The sequence below is a fragment of the Rattus norvegicus genome, chromosome 14 (assembly GCF_036323735.1).
Source record: "Rattus norvegicus strain BN/NHsdMcwi chromosome 14, GRCr8, whole genome shotgun sequence".
Classification (NCBI taxonomy): Eukaryota; Metazoa; Chordata; class Mammalia; order Rodentia; family Muridae; genus Rattus; species Rattus norvegicus.
The window spans coordinates 36,968,910-36,989,441 of NC_086032.1; the positions used below are offsets into that span (position 1 = coordinate 36,968,910).

At 37.8% G+C, this 20,532-nt stretch overlaps 1 protein-coding gene across 5 annotated transcripts in view; it reads left to right on the top strand.

The window, feature by feature from the left end:
• Positions 1-20,532, top strand: part of Gabra4 (gamma-aminobutyric acid type A receptor subunit alpha 4) — a 76,906-nt gene that overhangs the window by 24,163 nt on the left and 32,211 nt on the right. Inside the window, exons 8-9 of one of the 5 annotated variants that reach the window (XR_010057344.1) lie at positions 7,435-7,597; positions 7,717-7,848. The exons of 1 other annotated variant lie outside the window; for it this stretch is intronic. Coding sequence is in view for 3 of the 4 variants with exons in the window: in NM_080587.3 (NP_542154.3) it covers positions 7,717-7,976 (260 nt within the window). In the remaining variant the exon portion in view is untranslated. 3 more of the 5 variants (NM_080587.3, XM_039091568.2, XM_039091569.2) reach the window with 3 other exon arrangements.

Below are 20,532 nucleotides of genomic sequence, written 5' to 3' on the forward strand. Positions count from 1 at the left end.
TCTTCCTGTTCTTAGAGCGGTTCCTCTGTAGTATTCTAAATGTTAAGCCACTGGCGACATATAGGTTTAACATCTTCGTGTTAAGTCTATTTTGCGTAAGTTTATACAACAGGGTTTTTATATCGTGATGGTTGTAGTTAAATCTATTTATTTTAAGACAGTTTTCTATTCCTTATGCCTTATCAATTTGACTCAACATCATTCAGTGGTGGGAGAAGAAGAAAATGATCAGACATTTTCCAGGATAGAGGCATAGGTCTCCCAAGATATGCTGATTTCTCTTTTCAGTTGTTAGGGTTTTACTGTGGATACAATGTTTATCGCGATATAACTGTTGAAAGGCTGGTGAGTAGTTTGTGGGAGCCTTCGCCCTTACTTTGCTATGCCCACAATACCCAACAGAAAGGCCAGCAAGCAAAGGTCTGTTACAGCTCATGGTTTAAGACATTACAAAGCAGATAGTATCAGAACTGACTCAGAAAGGAGCATAAAACACCTGCTGGCACAGTAATGGCGAGGAAGCCCTCCGTCGCCAGGACTCAGGTCACCCTCAAGAGCCACTTAACGATGGACTTCCATCCGCTGGGCTCTGCCTCCTAATAGGTCCAGACCTTCACCATAGCACTGTGAGCTCAAAGCACGCTCCTCTGGGAACATTTCAGACTCAAACCATAGCCATCCTCAGAGACAATGGTGTTGTTGTGTCCTTTAGAAACTTGAAATACTTCTACAGAGGTTATTTCTTCCACATATACAGTGTGTATGTAAATCTGAAAGTATTTGAATCATTATTGAAGCGGCATACGTGGAGCTGGTGACGGAATTTGACCTAAGGCAGAGAGTGAGGAGGAATGATTATTCTAGCTACTTTGTAATGAAATTTTAACTAAATAACTGCATGCTGCTACTGTAAAATAAAATTTCCCCGCTAAACGTGTATGTAAGCATGAAATGTAAAAAAATTCATCTAAGGATTAGATACTAACATTGAAAGGTTAGAGTTTAAAATGTAAATATTTCATGGATTTTCTCTACCCATGAACTGCGTTAATATACTTTCCCTCCAATGTAGTGAAGATTTTAAACATATTTTATTAACTTTTTTAAAATTCCAAACACTATCCTTTGAGAAGAATCACCACTCCCCACGATTCCATCTAGCTTCTCCCAGATTGATCCTTTGCTTTTTTTCCTCTTTCAAATTTATGTCCTTTGTTGTTTTAAAAATAATAACCCACAGAATTCAACCCGTGCTGCCTATACACTTATAGATGTGGGTCATCCACCGGAGTGTGGCAGACCTGCTAGGGCCACACCCTTAAAGAAAACCAACTCTCCCTCATCAAGAAGTCAAAACTGTCAGTGAACATCAGTGAGGACCCATGATTCTCTTCTCACTAGAATGTTGACTGCCTCGATCTTGTGCAGATCCCATGTGAGCAACCAAAATTGCTGTGACTTCATGTCATGTCCAGAAGATACTGTTTTGGGCCAATATTCAACCTTCTATTTAATGTTTCCTCTCTCTCTCTCTCTCTCTCTCTCTCTCTCTCTCTCTCATCTATCTATCATCTATCATTTACCTATCAGCTATCTATAATCTATCTATTATCTGTCTGTTATCTATCATCTATCTACCATCTATCTATCATTATCATTTATGTATCACCTATCTATTATCTGTCTATTATCTATCATCTATCTGTCTGTCTGTCTATTATCTATCTATCTATCTATCTATCTATCTATCATCTATCTATCATCTATCTATTTTCATATAATAGCACTTAATAGGCATTAGCTACACAGGGGATAATGCACCCCCCCCCCCCCGAAGCAGAAGGCATAGATTGTCAAATAAAAAGCCTCATGCCACATGTGGGATAACACTGCTCAAATTGCTTAGGTATGTTTCTGAAATTTCCCCAAGTAATGCAGGCTATTGATGCAGAACATGATAGTAAGGCCCTATTAGTAAAAATAGAGGGTACTTTAGTCACCCAACATGAAGTAATCAAGTTGGTACTGACTACGAAGTTTTCTTGCTACCACCCAGCTTTTGTAGTATTGGAGGTGGCTTTGTAGCTTGTTGGGGAGGATAGTGATCAGCAGTCTTACCCAGCTGTGAACCCTATAAACTACAACAATGGTGAACATGGCAAGATATCCCATGGGTATAATAGTGGCATGAATGGTGTGTGGGCAACAAACTACTTTCTGATTACCATTAAGGCCTGCTCTGTAGGAGAAACCCCTAGGGGTGAACCTACTACTATTCTTACACTAAGTGAATATAGTATTAAACTGCCTCTAGGTTTGTACTTCCATACCCATGGATTAGTGTAGCTCTCAGACCTTATCAGAGTAATTTCATTGTGCAGGGAACATTGTAAAAGCTCACATTTGAACAGACTGCACATAATAATATAGATGGAGTACTCATTCACAAGCAGGACATCAATATTAACCACATACTCAAAAGCCTCAGGGACTAACACAGAAGTAGGGGCTGATGTATTCAAAGAACTCAACTTCTGAGGGTTTAAAGAATGCCTAATATAGTATACTTCTATACTATCTCCCATGTATACCCGGCAAGAGGAGATTCCTTTTCTTCTATTTCCATAGTTTTGAAGAAAATGTTTTTTTTCCCTGTGTGTACCGCCATATAGTCTGAAGTTCTTCGCATTCTTCATCTTATTTAGCACTAATAATAGATTGGAGTCTTTACACAACATGTTCAGAGGCTGTCTGACTGGGTAAAAGGGGGCTGCTGAGACTGAGGATGATATACAAGTCCTTTAGCTGGCTTGTTCTTGTGTAGAATAATTGAGGGCTCAGGAAGATGGTTCTCTTGGTAAAGTGCTTGCTGAGTAAGCACTGGGACCCCAGTTTTGATCCTCAGGGTCCATGTAAAAGGTATGGACAGTGGCAAGCGTCTGAAAGCTTTTACACTATTGAGGGTGGTTGAACAGCTAGGCAAATCCTTGGAGCTCTCTGGCCAGATGGTACAGCAGTCTGCCTCAGAAATTAAGCTTATAAGAAAGACACCAAACACTTTCCTTGGCCTCAATGAGTAAGCACACATGCAGACAGGCATAAGAACACACCCACAGACATATACCATGCGATATTCACACACAAACCTTAAACTTGCTGCATCCAACATCATGAAAATGTTTAAATCCTATATTTCTGCTAAGATTTACCAATCAATTCACTAGAATACATATCACACTTATCTGCCCTGGAGAGTTTAGTGGGAAATAATGGCCTCACATAGATATCCATGAAGATGAGGTAGTGATGTTACATATACAGATGTTTGATTCTGACCCTAGTGTCACTTAGTAGTCACACTGTTCGGTGGATTACTTCTGCCTGTTAACTCACAAGTTCGAACAAGTTGAATCACTTCATCTCTTAGTGTTGCTGTAAAGATTAAATGCATTCATCTCAGTGAAACATTTGAAAAATTTTAGCAAATAATGTATATAATTTCATTATTGCTGGTTGACGAATTTGCTTGTCTGTAGATAAAAATACAATATCCAATGATGTTGGAAGAGATAGCATCAGAGATAGCCGAGACAGCAGATCTCAGCCAACGTTTCCTATATACATAGGACAGGAAATTAAGCCGTGTAGCAAAATGCTACTATTACTAGCTCCAATAGTGAGCCAGTGAACACTGTGAAGTCCCGTTTCTTAATATTCATAATAGTATATAGAAAGATGGGTGTTCTCAAATTTTTATAGATAAGGGAAATAGTACAAGGACATTAGAAATGTTTTTCAAGTCATTTACTTGTAAGTGGTACATCCAAGAGAATATATAACAGAGAATTCAGTCATGCTATCTTCACAGCAGGTATTGAGGATATAGAAGTGAAGAAGGGGCTTGTGAAGAATTCCAAAACTTCCGACTGAGAATAATTTGCCAGTAGGATTTTTCATTTAGAATTTGAAATTTACCTGCTTGTGTCATTGCCTAGATTAATATTAGGTTTGATCAATCAGGAAACTTGCAGTAATAATTAAATCTTCAAAAACACAAGCTATATCACAATTGTTAGAGTGGTCATTGAGGGTCAAGAATAGTATTTTTCCCAGGGAAATAGAGCCATATGTGGTTGTGATCATTGACCCTTTACTCTGTATGAGATACAGGTGACTGTGAGCTCTAGGTAGGTACTGCTTTTCTTCAGCCCTAGCTCCAAGTTTTACCTCATAAAGACCCAGTGGGCTGGGTCATAGATAACAGCAGAGAGGACAGAACCCCCAAACAGCAGAAGTCTGAGAAGCAGGATATGTGGAATTCTTTCCAAAGGCCTTCTATCTTGAAATTTGTCTGACTCTTAAGTTTTTTTGTAATTATTCCAATATGGTTAAACATTAAACGCAAGTAGATGCCAGCTGGCATATTGAAATCATTGCTATTTCATTTTCTAGGAATGGCCAGCCAAAAATTCACTCTTGTGTACAGTCTTAGCCTACTCCTTCATTTCCTCTCTCAGCTCCTGGTCCAGCCAATATGGTGCATATTCAGCGTTCTAAATTCACAGACTGGCATCAATACTTGAACACACAAAAATAATTATGCCTCTGAAATATTTTCAGGGTGAGATTCTCATCAAAAGAGTTGGTTTCTGTTTGCTGCTCCATCCATGTTTATTTTGCCAAGACCTCCACCTGAAGTTAAAGGGGATAAGCACATGCCTACATTTCTACTGTCTTCTTCATATTTGAACACAAGACAGAGAACTTTTTAGCATCTAAAGAGATGACAGATTTTAAACCAGTTTTGAGACAACTGATCTTGTCAACCAACATTCCTAACTTTGCTAACAGTTATGGTATAACAATTGTAGTATCTAGAGGGCCATTACATAAACAAAAGAACAGTGAAAGAGATAATGAAGACAGCAATATGTTGCCTGCTTTTGTATTGGTATAAGCAATATGGCTTAACATAAGCCATTAACATGATTCTGGACAGTTGTATGTCATTACTGAAATCATAACTCAGTAATGACCTTAGTCTTTTGATGGTTGTCTATCACCCAGGAAACTTTTTGACATTGACACTGGCAGGGTGACTCTTAAACTTTCCATATTTCAATGTAAGTGTCCTCTATGGTCAGCCCATTATGGTCTCTGGAGGCTTTTCTGAGAACTGATTAATATTTTCATTCAGAACACACTCATGGCTTTACTTGCAAGTGCTTTGATCCTCATTTCTGCAGCATTAGAAGAAATCCACTCTTACGATGTTATTTTTATTATTTTCATGTATGTGTATTGCTGTTTGGTCTGCACGTATGTCTGTGTCAGAGTGTCAGATCCCCTGGAACTGGAGTTACACAGTTATAAGCTTCTATGTGGGTGCTGGCAATGGAACCCAGGTGATCTGGAAGAATAGTCAGTGCTCTTCTGAGCCTTCTCTTCAGCTCCCACTTTTGAAATCATAATAGTCCAGTACAGACAAACTGTTATGAATGAGAGGAAATACAGTTTCTCTTTATAATTTGTAGCTAAAGTTTATTCAATTACTTTGGTAGTTATCCATTTATTTCACAGCCTTCTGGAGGATTGTCCCTTCTCTATGACATTTAAAATGAGGCCTATATGCTTGAAGGCTTCCTTCTGGCAAAAGCCCCACAAAGTCATTGTGAGCCAGTGTGCCATTAGAGTGGATATACAGTCAGTCTACCTATTTAATGGAATAAGGTTTGAAAAATATACTTCAGGGGCTGAAGGGATTGCTTAGGGTTCACAGTACTTTATGCTCTGCTAGAAGACCCATGTGTTTTCTAGCGTCCACATGAAGAGGCTTACAGTGGCTTGCCACTCCAGGTCCAGGGGATCCAGTGAGCCAGTGTGGCCTTTGGCCACCTACACACATGACTGATACATCATATATATGCATTCATATACATATGCAAACACATATGCATATGCATACCACAAACATATACATATATTATAAAAATCTCAAAAATTTACTCTAGGCTAGGAAAATGCTTAGAACTACTAAACAACTTATGTAATCTATATTTATGTATAGTTTTAAAATATTCCTTAAATTTTTGTAGCTCATGGGATACACAGAGGCCCCAAATTTTCATCTTCTAGGAGCCAATAGCTTAGGAAAAGACTGGAAGTGGAGAAAAGAGATTGGACACAATCCAAACAATGATTTTTGCTCACTGTGCTTTTGTGATGCATCTGGCATTCTGTGACTGGTGATTCCTAGAGCAGTATTCAACATGGTGTCTCTTAAGGGTGCTCCACTCAATCAAACTGGAAACAGGCTGTGTTGATTTTTTTCCCTAAAGGCCTTCTAGCTTGAAATTTGTCTACGTTTGCTAATTATTTCCAATATGGCTAAGCCTTAAACAGGAAGAGCACAGCTGGCATATTGAAATCAATGCTTTCATTTTCCAGGAATGGTCTTAGGCTACTCTTCCATTCCTCTCTAAGCTCACATACGCGAAAGAGGAAAGAAGACAGTACAAGGTAGAACATAAACAGAGTCGAAGTTGAAGACACAGTACTATTCTTCGAATCAAAATATGAATATTCCTCTACTTTGGAAAAATTTCCCTATTTTTCCAGTTGAAAATGGATGAATTTCCCTTCATCTGGGGATTGGCATGTATCGACAGATATAGTTAAGGTGCCTTCGTCATTGCCATCATCATCACCATCAACTTGGATGTATCACCTTTAGGACCTACCTTAGGAGTTATGTAGAATGAGTACAAATGGATATAGTCAGTACTTCAGAAATTTCTAGGGTAGCCTAAATAATATTCACGAGATAAACATACATGAATGGAATTAGGAACAACTATTCAAACATTAGCATACTTAAAGAATGCGTTGTTCTGTAGTTCTAGTGACAAGTAGCATTCTTTTTCCTAAGAGTGAAAGCCACCCATTCCTGTAGATTAAGAAGGCACTTTTCCTGAAAGTGTTACGTCAGTAAACGATTGATGGAAGAGGAGCTCTATTTCTGTTGCAAGGATTCTTCTTCACGTTGTACACTGACGAATGATGAACATCCACATTTTGAAGGCCGACGTTTTCTAGACGTACCTTAACCAGAACACATTCATAGTTTGAATAATTTAGGATCTGGAATACTCAGCGAATGTATTAATTTTATCCAAAAGATTGTATTCAGTAAAGATTCTATGTGACTTGTGATTTTTCTGGCAATATTTATCAGTGGTAATGGGCCTAGCTTACCTGGTATATTCTCACGTTCCTATTAGAAGGTCATTGTGCCCAGTTTTCCCTTCCTATCTGCCAGTCACTGTTTCAACTTATCATCTTTCTTGGGATGTGTGGGTTCTTTGGGTATGTTGTTTCAGGTTCCAATATAGAATCAATATAGTCTATATGCTTTACCTATGTTTATTTCCATAGAACACTTAGAATGTACAAAGAAGTCCCAATGAATTTTCCAAACTTGAATCAATTTACATTGAACTGATGATTACAAGATCCAGGAGTTGAACATACCTGTTTCTTATTCCAAAACCTGTGCTGATTTCACTGAAACAGAAGGACCCAATTCCTCTCGAAGGTGGTGGGTTTCAGTCAGTAACTTTGTCAACTCCATCCCACCTCTTCCTTTTGGGTTAGCCTTTTTCCCCCCCGTAAAACTAGCAGTACAATGTTTTATGTCTTTGCTCTTTTGCATTAAAGGAATAACCACAGTCCTCACGATGACCACCCTAAGCATCAGTGCTCGGCATTCTTTGCCCAAAGTGTCCTATGCGACTGCCATGGATTGGTTCATAGCTGTCTGTTTTGCTTTTGTATTTTCGGCTCTTATTGAGTTTGCTGCTGTCAACTATTTCACCAACATTCAAATGCAAAAAGCCAAAAAGAAGATATCAAAACCTCCTCCAGAAGTTCCAGCTGCCCCAGTACTGAAGGAAAAACATACAGAAACATCTCTTCAGGTATTTGACCTTATTTCTTTCTTTCTAAGGTCTTATCTGCTTGGTTGAATTTTTGTTGCCATAGAAGGCAGAGAGCATGAAAATATCAATGACAATATATTGATTATATATTTTTTGATGTATGACTTTCATGGATACCTGGCCTACTTACAAGGGCACACAGTTTAAAAAAAGAGAACTGACTCTCATTCTTCCAGAAGCTATCAGTTGCAAATCCTCTCTCCACCCTGGGATTTTATCCAATTTGAGCTTCAACAGGTCTTGGCTTGTGTTTACATAACAACTGTGTCTTGATATATGACGTCTGTCTTCCGCATACAAAACAGTGTTTCCTGGTAGTCATTCTTCACTTTAGGAGTTTATACTGTGTCTGTTCCCTCAGCCAGAATGACCCCTGGGTCTTGGGAACAAGGGAGTATTGGTGTAGATATTTCATTTAGGGCTGAGCGTTAGGCTGTCTCTTATTCATTGTCCCTTAACTAGTTGTGTGTCTCACTGTTAATCACCATCTGCAGGAAGAACAAGTTTCGTTGGATGGAGGTTGAAAGATGCAATGTGAATTTAACAAGTCATAGAGAGTCTCTTTAACATTGTGGTCAGTTAGCAGAATATAAAGTTTATAACTTACCTAGTTTGAGGTTCTTGACTCCAGTAATGGTGCCAGGAATGTGTTTCATCTTGTGGCCTGGACCTTAAATCTAATCAGAAAGCGAGTAGTTACTACTATGCCATTAAGCCCATTATTGAGGGAATGGGCTTATCTTGACATACCAGTTATTGTAACTCTCAGAGATCATAGTTGTGAAAACTGATAGATCTCTTTCTTCTGAACTACCATTAATAGTACCTTCCAAAATGATGGAATCTAGTCCGTAGGGATGAAACTTCCAGTTCAGTACCAGTTAGATTTCTTCATGCTCTGTGACTCCAGTATGGAATGATCCTAGTGATAGGGCCTTACTGTCAGGTCCTGAAGAGTAACCAAGAAGGATGGCAATGCCCTCTAATGTTTGGGGTCGTTGGGACCTTGCTGGCCACGAACTCTGAAAGAGATAGACCACACCATTCTTCCATAAAAGCTTTTCTAAAACATTTCATTGACCAGAGTAAAATGACGGCTCTTTATCACTGTGGCCCTGCATTTTCTATGGTTCTGCTCACATGTATTAAAGACGAAAATAATTCTAGCAGCGAAAGGATCCATTGTTTCAGGTGAATTATATACAGATGAGTAATTTATTCTCGAAGGGACACATTTAAGAGAATGTAGAAAACATAACAAAACCAACTGTGATCTTTTCATTGGACTTATCAAAGATTCATTTTTTTAAATGAATGTTTTTGCACATGGATCTTGTTGTATAGAAGCACAAGATGTACAAGGACCGGGATAATCAGGCAGGCAGGACTTCCTTCCCCTTTCTTCCTCTTCCACTCTTCGGCTTGGTCCCCGTGACTGTCTTTCGTTTCCTCTATTTGTCTTCTTTTTTGTATAAATGGACAGATCCCTGTGGGAAACTACACCTAGCTAACCATAATTTCCATGCACAACACCATAAAGCCTCTTGGTCTGCATTTACCCAAACCAAAATGTACTAGAAAGCATCAACTGTTTTTCTCTACAAAGTGATAGCTCACCCCTGCATTTGTGCTCTCATTCATTATACACATATATATTTAAGGCCAGCTATGGGCCTTATACGAATCAAAAATGTATATTTTAAAGCCAGCAAATACCCTGCCCTATGGAAATTCCATTTATTTCTAAGTGGCAAGGGAGTGAAGCCACATGGTTCATTTTAATGTGAGTAATGGAACATTTGGAGTATTAAACACAGAAGCTATGAAGGGTCAGGAAGTGGTTAGAGAGTAGGAATCTACATTTATAGAGTGAACCAATCCATAGGAGACCCTGCACAATGAGGGTTTCCGTTGCAGAGAGATCCTTAATTAAGTCAAGAAAAAAAGGTAAGGTGACAACCTTCAGACTCAGACAGAAAAACAGGAGCAACTGACCTTGCAGGAGTAACTTTTAGGAAGAGAAAAGGAGGAGGGCTATTTGAGAATCTGTATCTGTTGATTGAGCCTGCTGGTTGGGTGAGCCAAAGGGGACTTTTTTTTTTTTTTTTTGATGGAGGTGATCGTATTCCATTTATTTATTTAATATCATTTAAGACGTGCATGACGTTTGTTAGGTCATCCATTCAATAAATATTTTCTGAGCACTGGGCCAGATTCCTTAGTGCTTTGGGAGAGCAAGAGTGTGCTAGAGAGGAGTGTCATGCCTTGAGAGAGCTCCTCCGGGCAGCACCATGGAGAGCTCCCTGGGACGATTCTGCACCTGGTTGGTTGTGGAGAGAGAGAGAGAGCACTTAGGACCCAGGGGAAGGTTTGTGTGGCTCGCACCAGGAAAGAAAAAGAACATAACTGGCTGAAGACCAAACTGGGGAGCTGGACAATCAAAGACTCTGGGGCCTCGTTTGCAGTGTTGACTAAAAGTCTCAGAGTCAGCTGGTCCTTGGAAGAGAAAGATGCCACTGGACTGCCCCTGAAAAAACTCACTCTGGTTGCAATGCGGAGGGCAGGCTGAGGGGTTCTGCAGCATGGCCATTCAGGAGTGATGACTCAGCCTGTAGGGATGGGGTGAGGAGCAATGTATGACACAGAGGGACAGGGATGAGACATCTAAGAGATTAGCGGAATAAGACAAATCAACAAGGAAGTGTGGGTAAGTAAGGAGGACCATTTCAACGAGAGCAGTGGTTTCCGAGGGAGGCGCAGAAGTCTAAGTCCTTGGCCTTCCCAGGGGTGATATTACTTGCTGGAGGAGTGTGTAGCAAGAAAGCAAGTTGGAGAGTCTAGTCCTACAAAGGGGGCTTTTGATTGCTGGATTTCAATACTTTGATAGTTGGCCCTTGGTAATCAGCCTCAGGAGAACAAGTAGCCAAATAAAGGGTTAGAACTTGGTGGTAGCTTTAGGAAAGTAATCTAATGGTTTTAGCGAGGCAACGGGAATGGAGGGGAAGGGCAAAGCCTGCCAGAGCCGTACTAGCTTGAGTTCTTTCAGTCATTCCAGGCTTTCAGTCTGTGTTCCGCTCTCCCAGCATGTAGATGCCTTCCTATAAGAATGACACAAAGAATAGCTAAGAAAAGGAATGCTTACCTTAAGTAGTTTAAACAGTTTACACTTTCTTATAAATGAATCCATCAAGATTTTCAGTATAGTTGGAATGTATTTTACAACTACACATGGACAGCCCCATGGCTCCAGCTGCATATGTAGCAGAGGATGGCCTTGTGGGGCACCAATGGGAGGAGAAGTCCTTGGTACTGTCAAGGCTGGAACCCCACCCCAGTGTAGGGGGATGTCAGGGGGGATGGGAGGGAAGGGGGATGAATGGGGAGGGGGAACACCTTTATAGAAGAAGGAGAGGAGGATGGGATAGGGGACCTTATGTCCGGGAAACCAGGAAAAGGAATAACATTTGAAATGTAAATAAAAAATAACCAATAAAAAAGTATACTTCAAAAATAAAAAGAATGCATTTTGCACGCTGTTTTTCATTTTAAAAATTACTGTTCAAGCTTTTTTAGTTTCCATTGGTAAACTGTTCTATTATTTTTTTGCTCTGCCATATTGAAACTATATAATCAATTTTTTCTTCTTTTGAGTCATGAAATCTTGAGTATAGTTTACTGTTTATTATTTTTCTTTTTCTTTTAAATTTTTTTATTTATTTTTATTTTTCAAAACAAGGTTCCTCTGTGTAGCCCTGACTGTCTCAGAACTTGCTCAGACTAGGCTGGGTTTGAACTCAAAGTTCCGGGTTGGGGATTTAGCTCAGCGGTAGAGCACTTGCCTAGCAAGCGCAAGGCCCTGGGTTCGGTCCCTAGCTCCGAAAAAAAGAAAAAAAAAAAAAGATATGAACTCAGAGTTCCATCTAAACCTTTGAGTCCTGGAATTAAAGGCGTGCCCTACCACCCAACACACTGTTTATTATTTTCTGATGATTGATTAGTGAGCTAATTTAATTACATCTTTCTGCAGATTGAATTTGTCACATTTTCTAAGATATTTATGAATAAGTCATATTAATTTATTTCCATGCTTTCTTATTTATGAATAAAATTTCTCTTACTGAATTCAAATCTCTTCTGTATAGAATCCTATGATTCATAATTTTGTGATTAATATTATCAGAATTATTTGTTCTATATTCTGGAGTAATATTATTTTCCCTTTGAGATAATAATATAGAGATAATATTGAAATTTCTAGATTTAATTTTTATTTAACTCTGTCAATTGCCTTCAGAAATATTGATTCAAGTAACATTTTTATTGTCTGCTAATTTAAGTTACAAGTGACTATCTTTAGCAATAAATTCGGTTTTACTTAAATCACTATTTCTTCACTCTTCAAAATACCCCATAGTCTTTACAATTTGTGAAATATACCAAAAATTTCTCTCATAAATATTCCTAGTTGCACTGATCTTTCTTTTAATTTGACTACTTTTTACACATGTTGGATTCAATGACTTCCAGCATTTGAAGGTTTATAACTGCTTTATTTATGTATCAGCTTATGGATGCAATCATAAAATAAGCTTTTGTTTTCCTTCCACAAGAATGTCTTTCCCTTGAATCCTTGTTTGATTTTTAGTTCCAACTTCCCTTCCCCCCTTCTATCCTGTGATCAGAATATTAGATCTAGGCCTGTTATGTGGGTGCTGCTGCCGAGCCTATACTCCTAGAATCCATGCTGACATTTCTGATAACATTTTTCCCTCTCGATATTAACTTTCCTAATGTTTTCTGCTATTAAGTTTTCCTTTGGTTCTTTTTCTTCTGCACTCTGGAAGGTCTGTCATGTTTTTATACTGCTAGTAGATGACTTTAAGGATTAAAGCAATGTTTTTTTTTCCCAAAAGCAATTTCTTTCATCTTGTAATTTTCTAACAATATTGAAATTATAAAATACAATAAATGTCCAATGTAAATATTAACTCCCCTAGCTGCAAAATGGCTTTATTCTGAGGCTTTTAGGTTTTGAAATGCCCAGGTATAGTGCTATACACTTACAATTCATGCAACGTGAAAGACTGAGGGTAAATCACAAGTTTGATGTGAATGTGGGCTATGCAATCAGATCCTGTTTTTTAAAAAAATCCATTTATAGTGAATTGATTCTGTTCCGTTTTGTATTTGCACCCGATGAGATTTATTGCACTGATATAATGAGGAAATACCAATGAGCTAAAGTACCAGGTACTCTGAATAATCTCCCATTTGCTCTGTGAAACGTAGCTCTTGACTATAGTAGTTGCCATCACTGGTAAAGCTTTGCTGAGCTCATCTGCTTGTCTGTGTCGTGATTCAGAAACTTGTCTGCAGCTCAGCACATATATTGTGTGCTTATAACATAAGTAGAGAGCACAATGGAACACATTTGCAAAATGATGAAGAATCAAACCACTTTAGCCTTGAGAGAGATTTTAAAATAAAACCAGTCAAAGTAGTCATCATATACTTTTTGTCCTCTATGATGAGTGCCTGGGCAATGACTTGGATCTTTATGGCAATTTACTTCGAGTACCCATGCTTTAGAGGCAGTGACAAATGACTTAATGCAACTTTGAGTTCTGCTCCCTGCTTGGCCTCAGTGACAAGTACAACTTCCTAGGTCAAGAGTTCATCAAATTGGAAATGAAATTGGGGGACAGATTCATAGGAAGAAGAAAGTACAGGAATGGAGAGAATGTGTAAGAAAACGATTTACTGTTTTCCTGAAATGAAATACTCTTAGAATCCACATTGGACTTGGTTTGGAGTGTCAGTAGACATTCTAATCAGAGAGCCAAAACTTGTTTATTCAAGTATGTGTTCTAAAATATACCATCAATTATTTTTCTGATACTAACTCTGCTTGAAGATGTTTGACCACCTCATTTGTAAAAGGCCTTTCTGTTTAATGACGTTTAGTTCATAGGTCCTTGTGGAGCTCACTAGCAGTTGGGTTTATTTGACCTGTAGACTGTCAGTGGCTAGGCAGATGCTTATGGTGACTATTTTTGTTCTCTGAGAATTGAAAAGATTATAGCTTAATGGAATATTCATGAAAAAGGTAAAAAAACAATTTCTGAAACATAAGATGGGCTCTCAGTAGCTCAAGTATACCTTTGGATATTTTAAATGGCACAAAACATCTGTTCTGTTTCTGTCCATCTTTACCTTATCTTGATCTTAACTATGTGAGTGGCCACCATCCTTGTGATTTTCTTCTCCTATATTCTTACTGATTCTTCTTAACATAATCACTGTCTCATGGATGCAGACAATTAGGAAGAATAGAATGATTTAAAAGATAAGTAAGTCTAGAATTAAAACCATCAAAAAATATTTTTAACAATGTTTGTTAAAAATGTTGTATGCATTGTAAAGGTTGAGGACTGGAGACATGGCCTAGAGGTTAAAAGCTATGACATAGCACCTCAGGTTACTTCCTAGCATCCACAGTAGGCAATTCACAATTCCCTTGAATTCTACACCCAGGGATCTATCTCATTTGGCCCCCTTGGATATCTTCTTGCTCACATACACATACATATACACATGCACACATGCATGCATGGAATTTATTGAATGTTATTTGACTATGTCTTTTAGTCATTTCCATCCATAAAGGATGCATTGGTGTCAATATGCTATATTTTTTGAGAAAATGACCAGCAATGCAAATCACTAGGATCCCAAATACTAACTGAGCTTGTAAGTCAGGTCTTACATGAAGTACTTTACATGTGTTATATAGTCGCAAGCTCACAAGAGCTATTTTACAATTTTATAAGAAACAATTATTACTCACCAAGTTATATGTTATATAAGTTATATATGATAGCACAGACCCAATGTGGTAAATACTGAAATTGCTTCAAATGTGCTTTTGTGAAGACCTTGCTTTATAAATGTGTGTGTGTGTAGCATTTAGCAAATAAAATATAGGTATTAGAATATATATAAATATATATATAATATAAGAACAAATGTGTATATAAATGTACATGTATAAAGAAACATAGACAATGATAATCCCATGTTAGTCTTTTGTTCATAATTTTAAATTTTTCATAATTCTTTAACACTTTTACAATGCACATAATGTATTTCGATAAATTTTCCCTCCTATTACCATGTCTCATCATTTCTCATCTCACACAGAACCTGTACTTCATTCCAAAAAGTTCCTCTCAATGTCATGACTTTTTAAAAATGGTCTTCTCTTCATGGTTTTAAGATTCACTGAAGTCAATTTTTGTTGCTTACATGAGCATAGGTGGGTTTTCTTTGGTAGAACAGTGGTAACTTACCAGCAGCTACATCACTGAGGGAAAGACATCCTCAGAGTCAGCAACCATTAGGTGCCAGTTGTCCCTGGGGGAAGGTTGGGCTCATAAGCCTTTCCTCCATTAGCAGTGGGATGTTAGCAGGTCATCTTGTGCAGGTCTTATGTAAATGACTGTAGCTGCAGTAGCTTCCTGCAGGCAATAGGCCTCTTTTGTTCATATTTTTATGAATACTTGATAATTGAATAGTATTATGAATCCTTTTTTAAATTAATGCCTGATAATTTCATCCTATTATGAATCCTTGTAATAAGAAAAGAAACCTGTATACATAACCTAATTTCCTTCTAATAATTAAAAAAAACAGTCGCTAATTTTATTCATGTTTCACCAAGGAGGAAGTTGTAAGTTAAGAGTCAGGTATTCTGCCTCAGTCTCTATCTGGTAAGTGGCAAGGCTGACATAACTGATTGGAGCTGGAGTAACTGATTGGATGTGTGAAATCCAGGACATTGAGGATGGAGGGATGGTGTTGACATCACTTACTAGGAAAATGATGGGAGATGAAGCACATCTGATGAACAAACCAATCAGTTCAGGTTTCCACAGCAGAGCAGCGTCCTTAATCACAATAGCGACGAGTTTCCTTTTCTATCATCAGTGCATGCCTCTCACCTCCCTATATATATATATCCTTCTTCATCCACCGCATTCATTGTTTCTCTTTATTTTCTTTTCACTATTCCTTTGTGAGTGCTTTTCACTTTTAAAGATCAGTGTCTAGCAAAGCTATCTGAAAAACAAAGAATTATTTCTTCTGCTAGAGTCTTAAATAAAAAGGTGACATAAAAGATTATATAAATAATCTAAGATGTACCCTGCATGCCTGTCTGAGAATCCCACTTAATATTCATTCTTCAGAGTCAAGCTGCACCCTTATTTCCCACATAGAATCCCTTCTGAGTCAGTGCTGAATCTCAAGGCCATGATCTCAAATGTCTTAATAAAGCTGGGGCAATGAATGGGCCTACTAGAGAGGCAATTACTGTCCTTAAGTTATGTAAGTAATGTCCTCAATACATCATGTAAGTAAAATACTCACCATGGTGTTTAGTGCCTAGCAGACTACGCCCATGGTCAAGTCCTCCTTAGATTTCTCAGGCACTCTCAATGTTGAAAGTATAGTTGACCTTGTTTATCACTTTATCATATTCTATGGAATTTTGCTTCCATTGGCTCCCATGAGATTGCTGTTCATGTTGGTACATGTAGAGTCACTTAAAATAAGAGTTTGGGTTTGTTGTATTTCCTATTGATCAGCTGTGATCCGATTATATGAATTGGTGTTTTTAAGAAAAGAAAGCCATGCATGTATCACTAATCTTCAGCATGTGTCTTTTATATAAAATTCATTTTATTAGGAATAAATATGGACACAATGCAGAGCTGAGTTTAAACATTGCCATTGTAAGCTTCCAAGAGATTAGAAACTTATTCTTCACATTTTCTTTTCTCCTTGTTGGTTTTTAACCATTTAAATGTTTTTAAATTTATTTTTTACCACTTTTAAAATTATTTATATTTGTGTATGCACTTGTGCATGTGGCTGGAGGCAGGTGGTCCTGCGGTGGCTGTAGCTGAGATGATTGTGATCTACCTGATCTGGGTGCTGGCCTCTGAGTCTGCGTTCTAAAACTATGAGCCATCTCATACCCTGTCCATGTGACTACCCATCATAATTGTACATCTTTACGTACCTCATCACGCCACTCTAGTTCATGTAAAACTGTGCAATTATCAAATAGGAGGCACATTTGTCAACCGTTGGTGTTAGCTAATGGGCAGCAATAGAGTTCTGAAAAGGACACTTAGAAAAGAAGCCAAAGACCTAACATCCACACAGGGCTGTTCTGTTCTGGATGAGGAAAGGAAGAGCCGTGACTTTGATCACTTTAGTCATTTTACTTTCACAGGTGTCAGAGCCTGTGATGTGCTAAATACAGCGACGTCCTGGTGGCTGGTAATATGCAAGCCTCGTTCCACTCCTAAAGGGCACAGAAATGGGTCAGTTTCAAATTTTAACTTCAGTCGTCCTCAAAGAAATGCTGTTTAAAAGCCCCTCTTAGACATGTTGTTCTTTAAATAGTTTCAGTTGAATGCCACAAAGCAGCACAAAGCAACTCTCCTTTTGTTCTTACGCCTTTCATACCTTAACTTCTTTTAAGGTTTCCTGCCTTGGCAGCTTGAAAAAGAACGTAGATTAGTACTGTCATTTCCTTTGACATTTAGTCATGTTTGTGACAAGAGTTTAATGACATTCTTTAAATTTTATTTAGCTACATACCTTTCCAAAGTACGAAATAGTCTATAATTAGTAATGTTCTTTAGCTCATGCATGTTTTTTTTTAATTGTACACACATTAAACTCCAGCCATTTATATAAAGAGAGACAGAATTCCATTTCACGGTGCACCTTGTTTTCTGTGTGCAGACATGTTTTCCTAATGTATGAGTCCACACCCCAGCTTATGAGTTATACCTAGTATAGGCACCCACTGAGGACTGGAAGACAAAAAATTCACAGCATCAGTCCAGTAACATAGCATAGCATAAACTATGTTATGAATTCGTAAGTCAAGCATGCTGACAGTAATGTAAACTTACTCTTAGATTTTTACAATTTAACCTAGAACTGCAGAAATACTGGAAAAATACTGTATTCAATTACATGCTGAAAACCTGTTAGAATTATGCATATGTTTATGGAAAAATATTCAAATTGCTATGTTGGGAATATTGTGGGTTTTTTTTAATCCTTCTATTGGTATGGCTATACTGAGAAGGCTAACTTTTGAACAAGTAAAAACTGACAATCTACTGTGGAAAGGCAGAAAGGGCAAGTAAAGAATTGCCTCAGAGAAAGTTAAGCTGAGACATCAGCTTAGTTCATGAAATGTGAAAAGTTATAAATTAAAGGATTGCATTGGGATGCTGGAGAAAGTAGTCTGTAGATTATTGAAGCAATATTCTGTATATTTTGATAATTGTTAATAGTGTCACATGGAGCCTCCTACCTGAAGATAGGCTGGTTTCTTCTTAAGAGATGAATATGCCACAAGTGTACCAGTGCAGGAGGTAGCTGAGTATGTTAGCCAGTGTTTAAGGCAGAAGGGGATGTGCCATCAGAATGCAGAGAGTGTACGTAATATACCTGTAAATATAGATGACCTAGGTCCACAGCAAATTCGTTCATTTCTTTCACATACTCAGTTTTTCAGATAACATGATAAATGAAGAAGTAGCAGGGTGTATGAACTGTACCATCTGAGAAACCACGAAGGTGATATTTATCAATGCCATTATAATTCAGAGAGACAGACACATATGAGTCTTTTGCCTATATTTATATATGTGTTTCCCATGCATGGCTGGTGACTGAGAAGGTCAGAAAAGGACATTAGATCCTCTGGATCTGGAGTTAAAGATGGTTGTGAGCCACCGTGTGGGTGCTGGAACTGAACCCGGGTCCTCTGCAACAACAGCCAATGGCCTTAACCACCAAACTCTCTGTTCTTCCTTATGGCAGTTCCCTGAGCTACATGTTGTGTGTAACACATTGTGTGAGTTGCCATACACATATCTGAGCTTCACAACAAACTGTAACATGAGTTGTGTTATTAAACACATAACTTTGTGGTTGACAAAATCATGGTTCTTCATAAACCATTTTGGTAACTGTATGATATATGTATAGTAAATCGTTGAATTGGATTTCAGCCTTGTCTGCTTAGCATCAGAAAGCTAGATAATGCAGGTAAACTAAAATACCTCCCAATCTGTTCTAATTAAGATGTCTGTGTCACTACATGCTTGGCGATCTCTGAATCAATACACTATCTACTGTATACTCTTTGACATGAAAATATTTCACTACATCTGATATATTGAGACCCGATTAAAAGGCAGATAGTTTTCTGGAGTCATTGAGTCAGCTACAATGAAATATTCAGGTTATATTTTATTCACCCATATACCCATACTGTTCCACCTATAATAAGAACACCACTTATATTGTACTTTCCATGTGCCATAGAGTATTATATATATATATATATATATATATATATATATATATATATATATATATATATACTCTTCACAGCAGTCCTTTTTATAGATGAGGAAATTGAAATGCCAACAGGTCTAAGTGATTTGCCCAAAGTCACACAGCTGCTATGTAACAGGGCCAAGATTTAAAGCAAGATACACTGCATCCAAATATATGTTCAGAAACTGGTACAGACTGCTGCCCTTCGCTTGGTCTCCATCCTGCCTCTGGTCTTAAACAGTCTCCCATCTCCTTTCTGGTTTCTCTGAAAGTTCTCTCAATGATATCATCATTGAAAATGTCAATCTTTTAAAAATCCTATCCTACTTATAAATAAAATGTTGCTTATCGTAGTTCAGCAAAGTCACAGAAATGTAATGCACATTCCCAAACTCTAACACTGCATGAGTTATGTGTAGATTGTTAAAGCCATCGATTATTCGACAGTGCATTTCACAAATCATAGATTAAGTAACCCACACTTTGTTGTGAATTTTGAAATTTTAAACATTAAAAAACTAACTGGAGCAAGTTTCTGAACTTTTCCTTTTATATGTATTCCTGTATCCAATAAGGATTACTTACTTCTAACATATGATCAAGGTAATGTTATGAGATTACAGAATCACTATTTGCCCTTGCTGAATTCATGCTATATTGGGTGATAGAATATGGGTATATGAAGATGGCAGAGAAGAGCCAAGGACTCTCTGAGAAATACACTGACCCTTAGGGTAGAGTGGATGTCAGCAGAATTTAGATGGTTATTCTTGCATTATACTGATATTCAACAGATGAAAGAAACAGCACAGAAATGGACCAGCCCATTACTGTAAATCTCATCAGTAGGCTTATGATATTCCCAGAGCAAAGGAAGAATCATTTTAGAATTGCCATATAATTTATAAACTATTAGCATGTCGTTAGGGTTTTTATTTCTCAATTTACCATACTTCTTTTGAATGATTTTTGCCCAGCTTCTGAGAATATATCAGGTGCAGAAGTACCTTCTGATTAATTTCATAGCTTATGTGGCAGCACACGGAGGAGCCACACATTCTCATTGGGAAAATCTGTATTAGGGTAAAGTAATGTTTATTTG